At 44.2% G+C, this 19,362-nt stretch overlaps 1 protein-coding gene across 1 annotated transcript; it reads left to right on the top strand.

Annotated features, from left to right (window-relative positions):
• The first annotated feature begins 767 nt into the window (after positions 1–767).
• Positions 768–18,927, top strand: mmp2 (matrix metallopeptidase 2). The gene is made up of 13 exons (XM_084476044.1): positions 768–1,069; positions 1,222–1,448; positions 2,508–2,656; positions 2,785–2,913; positions 3,258–3,431; positions 4,463–4,636; positions 5,409–5,582; positions 6,044–6,199; positions 6,679–6,808; positions 14,593–14,729; positions 15,412–15,571; positions 16,516–16,625; positions 17,784–18,927. The coding sequence occupies exons 1-13, from the start codon at positions 926–928 to the stop codon at positions 17,885–17,887; spliced, it is 1,968 nt and encodes a 655-aa protein (XP_084332170.1). The 5' UTR covers positions 768–925; the 3' UTR covers positions 17,888–18,927.
• Positions 18,928–19,362: the final 435 nt, after the last annotated feature.

Here is a 19,362-nt window from a genome sequence, read left to right on the forward strand (position 1 = left end):
ACCGTACAGTAAAGGCTTATAAATCATACATTTGGTTCCCTTCAGTGGGACTGCTGGCAGGCTCGATGAAGTCGAGTTGTAACACCTTTCTGCCGCAAGGTGGCAGCATTTACCTTAATATCGCTCTGCAAATAGTTGCTCTACTGGCTGTAGCTGTTCGGGGGAATAACATAACACTCACGTAAATACACACAAGTAAAAGGTACATTACAATGAATACCAGACTCCAGCTGCTATGTTGAACTACAATTGAACGTATATATCAACTGAAATGCCTCCATCAAGAGGCTTAAGTGTTTTTGATACCATTGAGATATTTTTGCAGATGACAGGTCCCCAGGATAATTTATCAGGAACTTGGTGGGTGCTAAAGCAGTTGACGATGTAGACTAAACTTGTCAGGTAATGCTTAAACTTACATTCAACTACAGCAGGAATGAGACAATGTCTCAGCTGTGTGTTCTTTCTGCGTAATACGCCAGCAATGTCTTCTGTGTGAATAGTAAACCCGTTGTATTTGTGCAGCCAAAATGGGCTTTGCTTCAATAAATCCTAATAATACACATTTTCTTGTGCCTCGGAGCATCTGTGTCGCTTGAGTGAAGCTAATGTTTGCATCGTGATGCTTGACCTACAAACGGGGCGGAGGGGAAGACCTGCCACAACACAATGCACAACATTGCACACACTCTGGGCTGCACGACTCCTACTCCCCGACCTGGAGTCTGCGCAGGCTCCCGATTGCGAAATACTCAGAGGAAAGTGCATGTGCAAGCAGAACTGGAAAAGTGCATGGATCTGAGGTTAAGGATGTGCCGCTAGACAGGAAGAAAATTTTATCTTCAGAAGGAGCCGGAGGCTGGAACCGCAGTGCGCGTCGTTATTTAGTTTGTTTACCTACATAAGTTCTCCTTAGTCTACAGACATGGGTATCCCTTCGATATTTAGTACGCATTTAGTGTTATTGTTGCAATGCATTGCCCTTTACAACGTGTATGCTGCCCCGTCGCCCATTATCAGGTTTCCAGGAGACGACAGCACCCCAGGTACAGACAAAGAAGTTGCTCTGGTAAGTAATACTTTTTTATTAGGCTATTTTGAAAAACCTTGAAGCGACGCATGCACAACATAATGCTAAAGAATTGCACTTAGTGGAGATTTCCATTTAGTTTTTTCTTCGTGCAAATAAATATATTTGTACATGCACATTTTTTTCTCCAGAAATACTTGAACAAGTTTTACGGATGCCCTCAAGACAGATGCAACCTCATGGTGCTGAAAGACACTCTGAAGGAGATGCAGAAGTTCTTCAAACTGCCCGAAACGGGAGAGATCGACTCCAAGACGGTGGAGATCATGAAGAAGCCCCGCTGCGGTGTTCCAGATGTGGCCAATTATAACTTCTTCCACAGGAAGCCCATGTGGCAGAAGAACGCCATCACGTACAGGTCAGGACTTTACTCACACTTTTCACATATGGGAAAGGATTCGTTTATATGCTTGAGTTCAGAGCAGGATTTTATTCTTAGGATTCTTTTTTTAACTTGAAGATTTTGCATGTAATTGCTGTTAGGGGAGATTAATGGTTTTGACCATGTTAAGCCAAATTAGATTTTCCAATAGATAGTTGTTTTTTTTTACCCAACTTCTGTTTTCTTCTATCTATAACTTCTTATGTTATTGTAGTCTTTTGTAGTCTTTATTGTATTGTAGTGTTATTGTAGACTCTCGTCCTGCATAACAAACTCCTCCCACTTTCCAAAGCCTTCACGGTCTGCTGCTTGCCTTGTGAGATGGGCGCAACATCACCTATTCTTGCTTTTTTAAAGCCATTGCATCGCTGTTCTTGCTTACACAAGGCTCTCCGTTGCACAGTATCAGGCAACTTGACCTGTGCTGTGCGAGGTCAGTGTGTTTGAGGCCGCGCTTCTGTGATTCTAGAACAATAACGACTAAGGAATTCAGGGTGCATGTTCAGGAATGTACAGAGTAGACAGACAGACGTATATCAGAGTCAGCTGCTGACCGCGGCTTCAGCAGGCTGCTCTCCCCCGCGACTCAAAGCCTGTTATTAGACCCTGCCGGCTGGGTCTGTCTGCATAAACACATGACCAGAGATGTATAAATGTTGGGGTTTGTTTCGTTTTCTTCATAACACAATCCCATAGTCAGACTTTCTGTTGTAAAACATCTAAAATCTTCTTAAACATGCATGTAAAAGGTTTCAAATGCATCACATAAACATAAAGAACATGCATAGATGACTCCATAAAGTTCCTCCTTTTAGAATTGAATTAGGAGGAAACATTTCTAGACTGAGACTAACAGTCGATTTACATGCCATGATCAAAGTATTTGAGTATTCAATTATGTTATTATTAGATCACGCACTAAACCAACCTCATGGTCCTGTAATGACACTGCTAACGTCTGTTTCCTTTGGAGACCGTGCATGTCAGCCTGTGTGGTTAAGCCCTTCACCCGGGTCTTTATATCTGCTCCCTCAGGATCCTGGGACACAGCCCGGACCTGGACGAGGAGACCATCAACGACGCCTTCTTCAGAGCCTTCAAGGTGTGGAGCGACGTGACCCCGCTGACCTTCACACGCCTCATGGACGGAGAGGCCGACATCATGATCAACTTCGGCCGCAACGGTACGCGCCGCCTGGCAACAGAGCCTGGGTTGGAAGCCAAAAAAACGGCGAGAGGGTGGAGTTATGCCTAGTTTATTCACATTGTCAATGTTCCGCAACGTTTTTTTTCCTGACTATGTGGCGAGCAGAGCACGGAGACGGCTACCCCTTCGACGGTAAAGACGGCCTCCTGGCTCACGCCTTCGCCCCCGGGCCTGGGATCGGCGGGGACTCCCACTTTGATGATGACGAGCAATGGACCCTAGGGGATGGCCAAGGTACTGCCTGAATGAGTGTCGGTTCTGATTTTACTCTTTGTGGTTTAAAACCACACCCCGCTGGAGAACCTGACGCAGGACTGACCTAACGTTCCACCACCTAACGTTCCACTGACCTGATGTTCCACCTCCCTACCACGACCTGATGTTCCACACCTCCCTACCACTACCTGATGTTCTCCATCCCCCCACCTCCCTACCACGACCCGATGTTCCACACCCCCCTACCACGACCCGATGTTCCACACCCGCCTACCATGACCTGATGTTCCACACACCCCTACCACGATGTTGCAACGCTCTTCCCGTTGTGCTGACTAATTCTGATTCTGATTTCCTGGCAGTGGTGAAGGTCAAGTTCGGCAACGCAGACGGGGAGTTCTGCAAGTTCCCGTTCCTCTTCCAGGGTAAAGAGTACAACTCCTGCACGCCGCAGGGCCGTGATGACGGCTTCCTGTGGTGCTCCACCACCTACGACTTTGACAACGACGCCAAATACGGCTTTTGTCCCCATGAACGTGAGTTTCAGACTTTTGTCCTGTTCCTTTTGGACAGAACCAGTGAGTTTGGCACATGTATCACTTGTTTATTGTTTACAATAAATAGTATCAACTGTTCATGTCCTGGGGGATATTAACTATTTTCATGAAGCCAAGCCACAATTTATAACCCCATGATTGGGTAGTTATCCCGATTTATTGGATTGTGATGCATTTAAAGTTTGAGACATTAGGCTTCATTATACTAGAATATTAGGTATGTGAAAGTATAACCGATGCAAGTTAACCCTAGCCTGGAAATCCAGACCCACAGCTAGAGAGCTGTAGGGTCTGGTAACGAGTAATGAAAATGGCCCAACTCGAGGGGCGGCACCAAGCATGCATTTGAAAATATCACTGCAGGCAAAAGGATAACACTACGACCAATCAGAAGAATACAAGGGGTGACGTATCCAGACCAGCGGAGCTAACCAATAGATAAGACTCTTGCTGTATCCGGTCCTGTGGCGTAACTATCGGTAAGCAGGTACTCTTACGGGCCCCGATCAATCAGGGGGCCCGTCAATCTTCGGAGGGCTCCACCCACTCCAGCGACTTCATCTTATCGCCCGGGCCCTGCATTTAGCGCTAGTTCCAAGTTTCAAATTGAGCTGAGTTGCTCCTGAGTTGCTCCCCTCCCCCCCCCCTAAACAATTCCACCCGCGGACCGTGTTATAATGTAAGCATTATCAGATTCTACAGAGTCTCACTCCGGCCAAAAAACAAAAATCATCCTGCTTACGGGCCCGTCGTTGGCTTGTTACGCCACTGATCAGATACACAGATGTGATTGGTTAATGTTCGGATCCAGGGGAATCAGGGAGTGAGTATAGTGCTCGTTCAAAGAGTGACTCACTGAGCAAATTCAAATTGTGCTCATGCGAGGACTCTGGGTTTCCAGGGTAAGTTAACCCTAGAAGAAAGACAAATACAACTTCAGAAGAATGTGTGTATGTACTGTATATAAAGATCCTCCAATACCGAGCAGCCTTCTGAACGTGTTCCTGCAGTGCTGTTCACCCTGGGGGGCAACGCCGACGGCGCGCCCTGCAAGTTCCCCTTCACGTTCCAGGGGACGGTTTATAACGGCTGCACCACGGAGGGCCGCGACGACGGGTACCGCTGGTGCGGAACCACGGAGGACTACGACCGCGACACCAAGTACGGATTCTGCCCAGAGACCGGTGAGTGCTAGATCCATCAAGATGTACGCATTTAACTGAATTGTACTGTATGGTATTTTACGTTACCTTTTGCTTAACCTCATACCACTGTCCCCTAGTAGGACATGTTTAAAACGTTACAACATTTCTGCGTTATATTCAGGTTTTTGTTTTTGTCATGGTTGTGTGTGCATTGTTGGTCAAGAAGTGTGTTTGAATGTTAACTTGTATTATCCGTCATTGTCTCTGGACGAATCCACAGATGTGTTCCAGTTCTGGTTTCATATTCACTTGTGGTCTACTGCATGAGATGACTTTGAATATTTTCCATCTGGTCTGTTGCATTTACTGTGGAGTGTAATATTTTGAGGTAGAGAGGCAGATACAAGGAGAGCGAGGAGAAACTAAGTAATTCCATTACGGTTCTCAGTTTGTAGTTCAACTGCAATGCAAGACGCTTGCCAATGCTGGGTAAGAAACAACATAAGACTGACCAAAACAACCACACAATACAATAACAAAGATGCCGGAGTTCACTGAGCACAAATAATCAGAACACTGAACCCGCCCAATCGTAAAAATAAAGTACCCCCATTTCTTCCTCCGGCATTTGGAAGAGTGTCTGTCAGTGTGGCACATCTATGTAGCACATTTTATCTTTGAGTCTCAAGGTTGGCAAGTAGGGCCTAGGCTACAAAATGGCTGAAAAATAACACATACACACACACACACAGTGGATTGAATCACTGAACAACCCCTATCAGGTTAACCCGATGTCCCCTCCGTGTTTCAGCCATGTCGACGGTCGGGGGGAACTCCGAGGGCAGTCCGTGCGTGTTCCCCTTCACCTTCCTGGGGGACACGTACGAGGCCTGCACCTCCGCCGGCCGCAGCGACGGCAAGATGTGGTGCGCCTCCACCAAGAGCTACGACGACGACCGCAAGTGGGGCTTCTGCCCCGACCAAGGTGGGGGACCGACGTGGCGTGTTTGAAACAAAAAGCGGAGGATAGCGATGCGCCGCTGGATTAGGCTCGGAGCTGCAATGAGCAGAGCAACGGTGGACTGAGTCAAATCACAGCCGTCCGCCGAGCACTTCTGCTTCTGCTAAATCATTTTGGATAATTTACAACATTTTAAAGGATAACTTATTATACATATACTTATTATACATACATATATTAGATGGTGCACTCTGTCCACCAACGCTAAGAATGTTGCGGATTGTGGAATCTCGGACAAGGCCAGACAGTGAATGCATTGATTTGTGTTGTATTTCTTGCTAATCAGCAGCAGCATTGTTACGCATGTCATTTAAAATCTTCACATTATTTGTGAATATCAACGGCAGTTTGACCTTGACGTCGTATTGAGACTCCAGACGGGAGTCGTTTTGGCACGTTAACTTGTGACGCCTCCCCTCTCCCAGGCTACAGTCTGTTCCTGGTGGCCGCCCATGAGTTTGGCCACGCCCTGGGCTTGGAGCACTCCCAGGATCCTGGGGCACTGATGGCCCCCGTCTACACCTACACCAAGAACTTCAGACTGCCCAACGACGACATCAAAGGCATCCAGGATCTCTACGGTAAGAAAGCAGGAATCTTTGTTTTTGTACGTCTCTTGGTAGCAGACGAGATAAGGAGCACTTGCAGAGATTGTGAGATTGATTTATATTTAGTCTTGTCTGTATTTATATGTATATAGCAAGCAATAGTGTGACTGTTTTCACTGAAACACTCATTTGAGGAGCCAAAGTGGACCCTTGTTCAAGGTTAAAAGTGCTGTACTTTATTACTTTTCAGACATTTTTTAATAACTTTTTGCGCCAAGGGTTGCCTTCTCTCGAAACCCAACCTAAGTTGCAGCCTAGTCAGGAATGCAACCTTTTTGACCAGGCTGCAACTAAACGGTTGTATGGCTGGAATACCTGTTCTAATCCGCCTGCATTTCAGTACAGGTCGATAGACAACAAGCCCTTGAATGCCTTGCGGCTGAATGCTTGTGTCGTGGTGACCTTGTCGTGTCGTGTGCTATGCATCAGCAGCGTATCTCTCCCTACCCCAGGAATTAAGGCCGGGGGAGATCCCCTGCCCCCCACCCAGGGCCCGGTGACCCCCATGGACATCTGCTCTGAGCCCGTGGTGTTTGACGCCGTGGCTCAGATCAGAGGAGAGACCTTCTTCTTCAAGGACAGGTAAGGCAGCCCGACAGGTCTTTACAGTCGACATGCATCTGAACAGTTGTCGTGATTCATGTCCAGCTGGTATGAATGGTCAGTAGACTGGGAAATATTCAGTAGTCTCATAGTTGTACTGTTACGATTAATTAATTGTGATATCTTCTTATGGCTTATTTAAATGAAGTAACTGTTAATTGTGCATGTATCATTTCCTAACCCATCAATAAGAGTTCATGAAGAATTCACAGTGAGAGCCAGTGCTTAAAAGTTATGTTTTTCTGTCTAATGTTTTTTTTATATTTCCACACCTTTCAAACTAAAAATCTAATATGTGTTCTGCATTGTCCTTGGACTTTGCATAACACTGACATGTGAATACATTCTCCTTTTCATCACGTTGCAGCCTCTCGCAGACCTCTCGATCCGTCATTATCATTCATAAAGGAGACATCCAAAATAAACAGGCGAGCGCACTCCTTTACCAAAAGAGTGAATGCATCCAGTTAGCTCCTCTGGCCTCACTCCCCAAAGAGTATTTATGAAGACCTGAAGCCACCCTACACAGCTTGAGCACAAATGCCCCTTAAAGATCGGAATGCTTCTCCCTTTGCCGTGGTTGCGCTCCAAGTACCTTGGTAAAAGAGCTTTCCATGGACATGGAACTGGATACGGATATTAAACCAGATCGGTATGTCTTAAAGTGAAGCTGAAGTATAAAGCTCTTACGATCACACGATGCACAACTGCTCTGCTCCAAGTAAGTCATGAGCAGGCTTGGATAAATTCACTTATTACTGATTTAAGGATTTAAGGGTACAGATGCAATTAACGCCAGTGAGCGGTAGAAGACAGTTGACAGTGATTCCAACATAACAAATCAGTCTTCAATCACACATGCAACTTTTACTCAAAGGCTGAAGACTGATGCTCTAGTACTACCGATATGGCTAACATGACATAAGAATAACAAATTGATCTTAAAGTGTTAAGGTGTTAGTTTAGTGTAGAATGGGAGTGTTTTAACTCTGTCCTTCCCCTGCACGCATTCGTTTCTTACCAACATTGTGATGGGATTGCTCCAGTCTAGTTATTCGCGGCTCGACGTCAACAAACAGATGTTCAGACTATTAAAAAAAAATAATAATAACTACATGGCTTCTCGGCTCGATCGGCTAGACAGTGGTATCAAGTTCGGTGAACTATGTAGATGAAGGTTTTGCTTGGCCACAAAGACAGATTTAATGTTATGATATGAATCAGTACTTTAAAAATAGTCTTTGCAAGTTTGTGTTGTACTTCCATATTGTAGTCAACTTGTGCTGGGTGCGGAATGGGGGGGGGGGGGTTGCTCTGTAAAGTCAAGATAGACCGCAACGTGAAGAGTTGGAGGAAAAATGTTTCTCTGGCTGGGTAACGTATCAGTAAGGGCCAGTTTCTCAATCTTTCCCAGAATGATTGTGTTTCCTGAAGCGGATACCCCTACATTCATTCATATTAACTACAGCCATGCAAATTATACACACTAAACAGACAATGTTAAATAGACCTGCAGAAACTACTGATGCCTAAAGGGTGTCACAATATCCAAATGATTGGAAAGCAAAAAGCTGAGTCCAATCTGCGTCAGTCACATTTCATCCTGATACTAAGTGTCCTTTTTAAACTATTTGAAAAGGGATTTTGAGACAATAGTTTTCCATTAGTCAGTGTTGAGTAGAGCTGCTAAAAGTGCCACAAATACCTTTTCCACATCGCTACAAGAAATCATACCAAAATACCAATGAAGATTTAATGACATTTTTGCATCACACATTGCTTAATTTAGATAATTATGAACACATTTCACAAGAGTTCTGGCAAAAAGCCAACCAAGACCAAATACAATTTGTACATTAGTTAGTGAGGACAAATATGTAAACATTTTACACTGACTAGCCTTAAACTGAAATGGACACCGGGTAGAGACCAAGGGACAAGTCTGATTTCACGTTTAGCTAAAGCTCACAACATTGTTGTGACAATATTACGGATGGTTTGTCATTTTAAAGTTTGAATTAGTTGCGCATTTAGTTTGCGAATACAGTTGGGGGACTTGGACAAGTTTAGGAGTTATTATAGAGATTTTAGCGCAAAAGGTACAGCATTGTATATATGGTTAAGTTAGAGATGGTCAAGTTTAGGCTTCTGGTTGGATGGAGTATTTTTAGGTTCTAGTTGGTCTAATTTAGAGATTATTATAGATTGCCACGTTCAGGCATGCGGTTAGAGATCGCCACGTCTAGACATTCGGTTAGAGAGCGCCACATTTTAGGAATTCAGTTAGGGGTCGCCATATTTAGGGGTCGCCATATTTAGGCATTCAGTTAGAGATCGCCACAGTTAGGAATCCGGTTAGAGATAACCGTATTTAGGAATGTGGTTAGGGATTATTATGTTTGAGTTATAGATGGCCAAGTTTAGATATTTGGTTAGGGTGAAGGTAAGGAGTGTGTTTAAGATCAGCCAGGTCCCTTTAGTCTCTCCCCTCAAAATACAGGTGTTATAGTACCATAACTCAGCCCACAGACATAGTATACAGGAATACAAGTAGGCATATCCAGCGAGGTCACGGGTCCGGTAGACTGCCGTAGATCCACTTGTGCTCTGATGGATTGATACAAAAAAAAAAAGAAGTCAGTTTCACTAGTAAACATTTGGTGTAGAAGACACGTATATAACCAGGTAGACCTGGGGGATGTTCCCAGCAAAGACCATCTGACACGTTTGATGCTCAAGAGATAATGCAACTTTGGTTTAATACATTTAGTCTACCTTCAAGTACATATTTAATCACAGCCATCCCAGGGCCACTCGTCTGCTGCTCCTCCATCTGCTCCTCCATCTCCACCTGAAAAAAAAATATTTCAGCCGAGAGTCACAGCAGAATAAATGGAGTCAACACATGCATCAGGCTGCAACCATACATCGGTGTATGATGAAAATAATTAACATATCAGCAGTACAATAAGTGATATAATCAAAATAATGCAAGGTCTAAAAAAACTTTTATCTAGCAAGAATGGTTGCAGAATAAATGAAAATCGGGGGCCAATATAGATATTTTATATTCACCATCTTCCTGGGGTCACAGCATGGAGCTTCTGAGCCGCTGAACTGCTCCAGGCCTTGGATCCATCCACAGCTCCGTCTGGGGTTTAAAGAACATAATTTGGTAATTCACTGAAGGCTTTCATCCAAAGAAACAAGGTGATTAATCAATTTCTTCATGCTGCAGGTGCAGGTTTGGCAGCTTGTTCAGTAATGACTTTGGGAATCAAACTCTGCATATTCTAGCTGGTTGGTGACTACTAGCCACTACAATGTTTTACATTACAACAACAACAACAACGTGGATTATACAGAACTCCCACCTTTTCTAGTTGGGGAGGGTTAGAGGGAGGGGGTCTTCACCTGAACCTCTCCTGGAGGAGGATGGCGGCGTCACAAAGCCAGTCAGCGTCAGGACCCCCAGCGGAGCTTCTGAAAGTTAACACATTGTTCTATATATCGTTAGGTAGTCGTAGAATACGTAAATACTCTTATTTCATCAATGCAAAAGCTCACTTTGATTTATCTAACAATTTATAATTGCATTACTCAATCACCATTACTGAAACTAGACCTAGTGAAGGAAAATGCTTGTTTAAAGTATACCACCACGCAAACTTATGTAGCAACATTTCTTTTAAGACTTGTACCCTTGAGGCTGCTAGTGGCAAAGGCAAGCCAAGCAAGAACCTAAGAGTAAAGCTCTTCAGTAACTTAACCTTTTTTACGTTAAGCCTTCTGCTCCGGGGCTCCCTTCCACAATTTTGAGTTACAAACTAAATTACACTCTAGACCTCAAACAACTCTGCTGGGAGGTTGCCTTCAGAGTTCAATGGAGCCTTTACCTCCCAGGTGGAGAACTTCAATGGCGTGGTCTTCTGGCAGGAACACCAGTTGATCCGGAGAATGCTCTGGCACCATCAGTGGTGAAACACTAGTTACAACAGACTGAAACAAGCAGGGTCACGAGTCACAAAAGATAATTCATGATAATAGTTACCATTTCGGGACATTTTGAAGTCTTCCGTGTGCAGGGCCAGTCTGGGAAGGTGCTTCTCCAGGAAACCTGACAACCCAAAGCAGTAAATTGTGAACACGCATTTGGCCATCTTAAAACGGTTTTAGTTTATCCTTTAAGTGGTACACTACTTGCCTTTTTCGTCAATGCTTGTACAAATCTTCCAAATGGTCTTCTGTGAAATTGGCAAATTATGACAAAAATAAAAGTTTCATATTTAAATTAGTGCTACTGTCGCTGATTTGCATCTTTCGATTGTTAGGGTTGCCAAAGTTCTAAAAGTAAAGCATGTGTACCAATATTAGACTACAAATACAAAGTTCACAGTACAGATGCGTTCCATCAAACCATTTACAATTACCACAAACCAGTTGCATGTTTAGAGGATCCTGCCAGGGGCAATATACTGTTCACAATTAATCAGGCCACAGTAAACAAACAAAAAGTAGATTAGAACTAAGTGTTGTGTGCATGTGTACATCAGCATGTACAACAGTAATCCATGACAAAGTTTCCAAATTAAAGCATGCCAAAATGATACTTGGTTCACAGAACCAACCAACATGGGACAAAACCTTAACACACCCAGTCAGTCCGGTTTGAGGTAGAGACCGTCAACTGAAGACATTGTGATGCACTACCACCAAACAAGCTCGGCCAGAGTGGGGCCTTAAGTCAATGAGGCACTGCACATGTGGTCCTTTCTAATCCAGGGGATGTCCTTTGAAAACCAAAACAAGTTACAAAGTAGCACACCATCGATGGCAGTCACGATACCTCGTGATGCCATTTTTCTACTTACCTCATCTATGAATCTGAGTCATAGATTTTGAAAGAAAAAGCTCTGTGGGAATTTGAGAAATGTGCAATATACATTGACCGGTAGTTGATGTTTGACCCTGTTGAAACCTGCAATATACATTTACCGGTAGGCCTAGTTGATGTTTGACCCGGATGAAACCTGCAATATACATTTACCGGTAGTGATGTTTGACCCTGAACGTTTCAGACGCAGTTGCCATTTTCTGACGTCATGGCCAATTAAGCCCACAATGTCGTTTTGTCACCGAAGTTGCAGCAATTTCTTGGTCAAAGTTACCAGCGAACACATTGCCTCGTGTAGTAGGCCTAGTGCAGGTTACACAAGACGGCCTGTCGCAGGGTTTATAGTAAAGTCATATACAACAATGCATTAGAAACACATGGTACAATCAGCCAAGCCCGCGTTGTTACCGGCGGTAACAACGCATAAAGAGACTGTTTGGAGAAAGAACAGGGATAACCATATATTGTGTCTGTGTGGGAGGAGATGGGAAGAGTGCTATCACAGCATTGATAACCTGAAGCCAACAGCCCAAACATCTCCAAACAAACCAGCGCGTAAAGGATCACATCGGGGGACTGAGGACTCACTGCGGGGTTCCTGGTCGAAGCTCTCCCGTTGGTGGCCACGTTGTCCGGATTGTTCAATGAGAGGCGCACAAAAACACGCACACGCAACGGGTCCTGATCAAATAAGTTCAGCAGCGGACGAAAAATAAGTAGGCCTACGACGCAAACTCGTTCAGCTACTCCCAGACCTCAACTTTCGACGTTCACACGCGTATCCACGCGCGGCTTTAAGTAGTTACGCAGGTGAACCAATTATTTAATATTTAATAACGGATTTGTTCAAATGAATGCTATGCTTTTGATCAATGTCCCACCTCCCAAATATATGTTATCTACGGAAGGTGAGGGTAGAATGTATATGATCAACGAACACATCTTTATTCGGGTTTTTCTCCTTTATTTGAGACTACCAAATGTATGGTTTTGCCTCAACTGAAGCCATAAGAACATTCCATAGCAGATAATCGGAGCATGATGAACATTAATAAATAGGCCCTACGGTCAGATTTCCTCATTGGTCCGCTGCCTGGAGATTCTTTGTCCAGCTTAAAAATTACTTACTTTTACTTTTTTTTTTTTTTTCTAAGTATGATCGCATGGAATGTGGCATCGGGTTGGGGCGGGGAGGTTTTTTTTCCACCAAACCACAGTCAATCCAGCTGATCATGCCACCACCGCTATCGGAACTTTTCAATCGGCTACATATCGGGCAGGCATATGGAATGACTATTACTCTAATCAGCCCAGCGCAAGGCGCACCAGCGCCACTCCACCGTGGAACCGCACAGCGCGGCGATTCGCCTATTGCGCGGAGGTGTAGCGCTCGCCCCCTCACACGCCTCTTATTTTTTATTTAACCTTTAATTTATTCAGGGATTGCCATTGAGAACAAGCTTTTCAATGACGCCATGTCATCACAACATACAAATAAATACAACAATACAAATGGACAATATATATAAACAGTAGGTCAAACAACCAGAAGAACATTTCAATACATATAAATAATACAATGATAATAATTACGCACTTATGTATGTTGTACGTCCTGGCACTTAATGTATGCACTTTTTTTTTTTACTTAGCAATGGGTTGCATCTTATCCTAGCAATCTTTGTTGTACACAGGGAATTGGTTAACCTAACAATTGTTAGTGCTTGGCACTTGGTTCTATGAACATTCTTACTCTACCGACAGCAATGTATTGTTTCTATCTTTATCTTTGGATAAAGCATCTGCTAATTGTCCTGAATGTAAATGTAAAATGACTGCGCCCTCCCTGGTTCTAATGACCTAATGGTCATGCCTGGCTTTTCTGGAAAACACTAGCCTGTGGGCTAATCCATACAACACAACACTGGATATATAGAAACCCGCCTCACTGCTAAATACTCATCAGTTGAAAACGGTGCCCTAGTCTTCAGTTTGTTCTGACTATCCGATCCCCGACCCCTGGCTCAGCAGAATTGAGATGTCCGACACATCTAGATATGATAGGTACAATGAGTAACCCTCGGGGAACCAGCTGAGCTCAGCAAACAGAAAAACAGTGTTTATCCGTCTAGAGGTTTCACATTACACTTAAGTAGTCTGCCTCCAAGCAAACCTGTGTCCAACCCAGCAATTAAATAAGAGCAACGTGTGGGTTTTCGATAATGTCATTAAAACAACTATGGTCATTCTAAATTGCCTCCTTTTCTTCACTACTGTGTGTAGCATCTCATAAAAAAAAATCTCTGAAGCAGACGTGCTGATGTGTTTTGTCTGCGAGATGCAGGGCCTAACTCTCTGGCCCCGGGTCTTAATGGCTCTGACACCGGTCAACAGGGCACTGGGAGTGTAGATGTCTGTTTAGTGTCCCAATCCACCTAGGGCCTGTCGTAAGGACCTCCTTTTCTCATGAAGAAATTGCAGGTCAGGCAAGCTGAGTTTGGGGAGCTGTTGTGTTTTGCAGTTGTGCATTTGGAAATCCGGGCAAGATGACTCTTGTTCCGTTGGCGTCAGCAGCCCTAACCATAACGAGAACCAGATGCTCATGAATCAGAGCATTGTGGCCTTGGTTTGGCCACTAAAGTGCTACTCCTCTCTCTCTCTCTCTCTCTCTCTCTCTCTCTCTCTCTCTCTCTCTCTCCCTCTCTCTTTATATCAATCTCTAACTCTAACTCTCGCATCCCCCATCTCTCTTTTGTTTAACTCAAACTCTCCCACTTTAATTCCCCCCTCCCACACTCACACCCACAGAGCTTGTGTAGCTCTGTGTCGTTGCCCCGCCTCTCATCTCTGTCCTCTCCCTCTCCCTCAGGTTCCTCTTCAGGTCTGTTAACTTCAGGAGCAAGCCAACAGGCCCCATGCTGGTGGCCACCTACTGGTCAGACCTGCCGGCCAAGATCGACGCGGCCTACGAGAACCCTCTGGAGGAGAAGACTGTGTTCTTCGCAGGTACGGTGGACAGACAGCAACACACTAGTAGAGGCTGTTCCTCTGTGTCGATTAATTTTTCTTGCACGAGCATCACATTTGTTTTTTTTGCCGGGAGTAGCTTGGGGGGAAACAGATGCAGTTCCATTACAGTGAAGTCATGGAAGACTTTTCTGCACACTCACATCGCTGGGAAGGGTCTTCCTGCAAAGGTCCATAGTTCATAGGAACGTTCGTGCTGGAAAAACGTCTTTGTTTTGGCCGATGATAGTTCAGATGGTGGGTTCAGTCCCAGTCATCGACAGAATGACCGGGACTTCATCTGTGGTTCATAGTGCATAATCTGGATTGTAGGCTCAACGCATCTTGACTCAGGAGTAACAATTATTGCCTGGCTCGCCCACGCAGAAAACAGACTGCTCCCATTAGATGTTCTTTGTCTGAGTTTCATCCCTAGTCTGTAATGTCACGTATTTGATTATATTTAGTTTTCCCTCTCCAGCTGCCATCTTGTTACTCATACACAACATACTTCAATATTGTAATTATTATTTCATCTCTCAGTGTGTGATCCAATATATAAAGCATAAAAACGACTTTTGCATGAGCCGAAAAACATAAATGTGGATCTATGCGTCCAAGCGCCTCAATGTCTCTGACGTCGTGCGTCTAACTGCCTCATGTTGTCTGTCGCCGTGTGTAGGGGATCAGATGTGGGTGTACCGGGCGGAGCAGCTGGAGAGCGGCTACCCCAAGAGTCTCACCAGCCTGGACCTCCCCTCCGACGTGGCCCAGATCGACGCCGCCTTCAGCTTCAGGAAGAACCAGAAGACCTACCTGTTCAGCGGAGACAAGTTCTGGAGGTACCGTACCTGAGATGACTCCCGGTTCCCTCGGGCAAATGTCTGTGGGAAATGACGTGGGGTTTTTGAATGATCGTACGTAACAAACTCTGTAGGTGGCGAAGAAGTAAAAGCTGCGTCACGTTTTGAACTACACCCTTTTTCCATCTAGTTTCGACTGGGTTTTTGGATTGCCGTGCCGTTAAAATAGTAAACGATTATTAATGCTACTTTAACGGCAGGAGGCGGGACTTATTCTTCAGAGGTCTATTGACAACACAACTCAGAATAAAAAATAGTTAATTATAATAGAGGGTAAAAATAGAGTAAAAGTAGATTCTGTGGAGGCATCCAACACCATCTGACACAGAGTTTCGTTGTATATTAAAATCCTGAAGTTTATTTCTTAGCTCCAAGTGTACAACATTTCTTCTAGGGCTGCTCACCGCTAAAGAACCGCTCGGCTCAGAACGTCAGCCCTGCGTGAGGATCTCCTCTCGCCTCCCTCTCTCCGCTTCCCTCTTCCTCTTTCTCCAGTTACTTTTCAAAATAATAGTCCTTGCACCTTTTCAGTGCTACAATAGTTGCACTGATAAAGATATCAGTGCAACTATATCAGTGCAAGATAAAAGTAGTCTCTGTGCAGAGAGGCCACCCAACACAACAAGCAATACAACGGTTGGAGTGCTGCAGTGAGCCCTGATCAGTGGACACACCTCTGTGTTTGAGCGGGGAAACGTCCTTGAGGGCACAGCTGCAGATAGGGATGCAACTACTCCCACGACCAACCATGTCTTATGGACATTTTCCGTTACACGTGCGACTCACGCAACTCACTGGAGTCATTGTCTCTCAGTAAAATGGGGTTAGACTTGTAGATCGATCGTAATAATACCGTGTGGTTCCGGTATGTAGAGGGGGTTGTCCTACCAATCCGATATCCTGTTATGTATTTTTGTCTCCAGATATAACGAGGAGAAAAAGAAGATGGATGCCGGCTTCCCTAAACTCATCGCTGATGCGTGGAACGGCATCCCCGACGGAATGGACGCTGCCTTCAGTCTCAACAATATCGGTAAGACACAGAAAAAGAGTGGGTGGGTGAAGATGAAAAGCTTTAATGAAGTGTGTGAGTGTGTACAAACATAACACACACACACACATACATCAAGAACCTTTTTTCTAAACAAAGAGTACATTTATGATGCAGTGAAGACAATATACAAATAAATACTAAAACTGTACTTAGGAAGTTAACAAGGTCAAGATACTTTTCTACACCTGACTTCCTTGTAGCAGACCCTGCACTGGACAAACGCCCCAAAAGAGCATTTTCAAAACATGGTGTCTGAACGTGATGAACAGAGCCCTTATAGAGAACCAGAGCAAGGCTAGCCAGAGCTAGCTTCAATTAGCATATGTTGCCTGTGCCAGTTCAACAGCAACAAACAAGACATTCCTTGCAGTCTAAATCCACCCCCCCCCCCCCCCCCCCCCCCCCCCTTCATCAGGCCTGGCGTCTTGCCACTAACAATAAAACTCTGCTGGAGCCCAGAGCACTGCTAGCCTGGCTGATCCCATCTCCACAGAAACCATGTCTTAGGAAGTGTGTGCATAATCACATGAGAAGGAAAAACAGGAAAAGGGTGCGGCCGCCCAGCCTGATATCACCATCGCAGATAATTCACCAAACACAACCATTTGTTTTGTTGGTTTGTTTCCTAAAGTCATGTCAGCATGAGTTACAGTATAAGGACTCTGGCAGGACACTTTTAGCTGAGACACACTGAGTTGAGGCCTATGAAACGCAACATCAACAATTTATTTATCCATTACTTCTACTCTTCCCTTATTATCCTGCAATACATTGTGTAAGCATAAGACGGCATAACAACACCTGCAGCGAGCAGTCGTTTGATAGGGTTGGACGTTCCTTGTCATCTGTCCGATCCACATGTGATGTCACTGCCGACTGGACATGTGCGCTGGCTGAGGTCAAAGAGTAGAAAAGGTTCCTCCTTTGCTACTCACCATCACTATGTACGCGTCATTAAGCAGAAGGTTTAAGGGGACTTGCGCTGAATTCAGATCCTGAATTCAGATCCTGAATTCAGATCGATTCAGGAGACGGTAGGGGGGTCAGACATCTTGCCCAAGGATGCCTCCGGATAGGTGGCAGACATTGAGGATTGAACCCAGTGAGTAACACGTCTCTCGTCTTGGTCTTCGCCAGATTACAGTTACTTCTTCAAGGGCGCCCACTACTTCAAGTTGGACGACAGCAGCCTGAAGATCGTGAAGCTGGGCGACATCGGGAAGGACTGGCTCGGCTGCTAAACCCTCATTAGTCATGCATTACGCACAACCGCCCTTCCCGCCCTCTGGCCTGTGATGACCTTTGTTGTCACGGTAACCCCGGAATGGCGCAAGACACACACACACACACACACGCGCGCGTACGCACGGCCACGATTGGGCCTGGTAATTGCAAGGCCACATGAGAGACATGTTACCGTCCAGTCCATATAACCTCGGCCTTTAGCTTAGTAGAACGAAGCTGTCGCCTCCTCTCATTTGCTGTCCAGGCGACTGGATATGTTGTATTACTGTGTGATGTTGGATACTTGTTTGTTATGCCGGTGCATTTGTAGCCCCTGTTTGTTGTTGGTTTGAATTTGTGACATTTGTTTTAAAGAGGATAAGACATCAGGTATGTCTACAGTACATTGATGCTGGCAGTGACGTATTGTGTGTGACATTTTGCCGTTGTATTGCAAATTAGGTTTCTGAAGAATGTTCCAAACCATGTGTTTTTGTGATCCTGAATCTTTTGATTGTGTATGAAGATGGATTGGTTTCTTTAGAACGTGTCAGTAAGTGTTTGTTTTGTTGATTGTGTAATGCTTTTGAAAAAGGAAAGAATTTGCACAATGTGTTTTGACCGAAAATGGTGCTTTAGAAAAATCGCTTCTTACATAGTCCTACATATAGTTTATACTCCAGACGTGTATCTTATAAACCTTACTTTTGTTCTGAAAGCCAAAAAATTGTATTCATAATCAATATTTAGTTTGGTTAGCACTTTGTATAGGAATTTAAGGGAAATTGAAACATGGAGACCAAATTATTAAAATGACTACGATTTCGGTAGGCATAGAGATTAACGATTACAAGGCACAGGTTGCTTTTACTAGACTGTATAGGATATTACAATTTTTTGTTGTATAATGTCTTCAGAGTGCCACAATGCAAGGAGGAATCTTTATTCCATGCATTTCCTATCTAGGGAAAAAACCCAATCAGTATACATTGTTTTGGTTCTGTTTTGCTTTTGCACTTTGTCATCTATCATCATTAAAGATGAATGGTCAACATAATTGCGTAATTGCGTTGTAACGTCAAGATGTCCTTGTTGGCCAAAAGTAAACCGATATCTGGAGAGTATAGATAGAAAATATATAGAACAGTAGTTAGTCTTGGGAATATGCAAGCTGGAAAATAAGTGCTGAAGAATTAATCTGATACAAACATATGTCTGATGATAGGGCGCCCTCTTCTGGACACTTTTCAGCACTGATTTGTAAATCTTGAATCAATAGCGTAGTGATATGTCCTTGAAGCAGATTACATTATCTTCATCATTTATCACTAGTTCCTGTTTCTGGAATTAAACTATGCTTAAATACTCGGATACAAGAGGGGGCAAAAGACAAAGGGAGACACACTGACCATTGGTAGAAATGCAACTGTCTCGTATCCATATGCATATATGAAAATATTTTTTATATTCGAGTTTATTTTTTTAATTTCAA

Source organism: Micromesistius poutassou, assembly GCF_964030765.1.
Source record: "Micromesistius poutassou genome assembly, chromosome: 12".
Taxonomy (NCBI): domain Eukaryota; kingdom Metazoa; phylum Chordata; class Actinopteri; order Gadiformes; family Gadidae; genus Micromesistius; species Micromesistius poutassou.

Bases quoted from the DNA above. Each gene is read 5' to 3' on its own strand.
- mmp2 (XM_084476044.1), top strand. From the start codon at position 926: ATGGGTATCCCTTCGATATTTAGTACGCATTTAGTGTTATTGTTGCAA. The intron at 2,657-2,784 runs GTACGCGCCGCC...TGTGGCGAGCAG, and splicing joins GATCAACTTCGGCCGCAACG to AGCACGGAGACGGCTACCCC. The intron at 15,572-16,515 runs GTACCGTACCTG...TTTTGTCTCCAG, and splicing joins AGCGGAGACAAGTTCTGGAG to ATATAACGAGGAGAAAAAGA.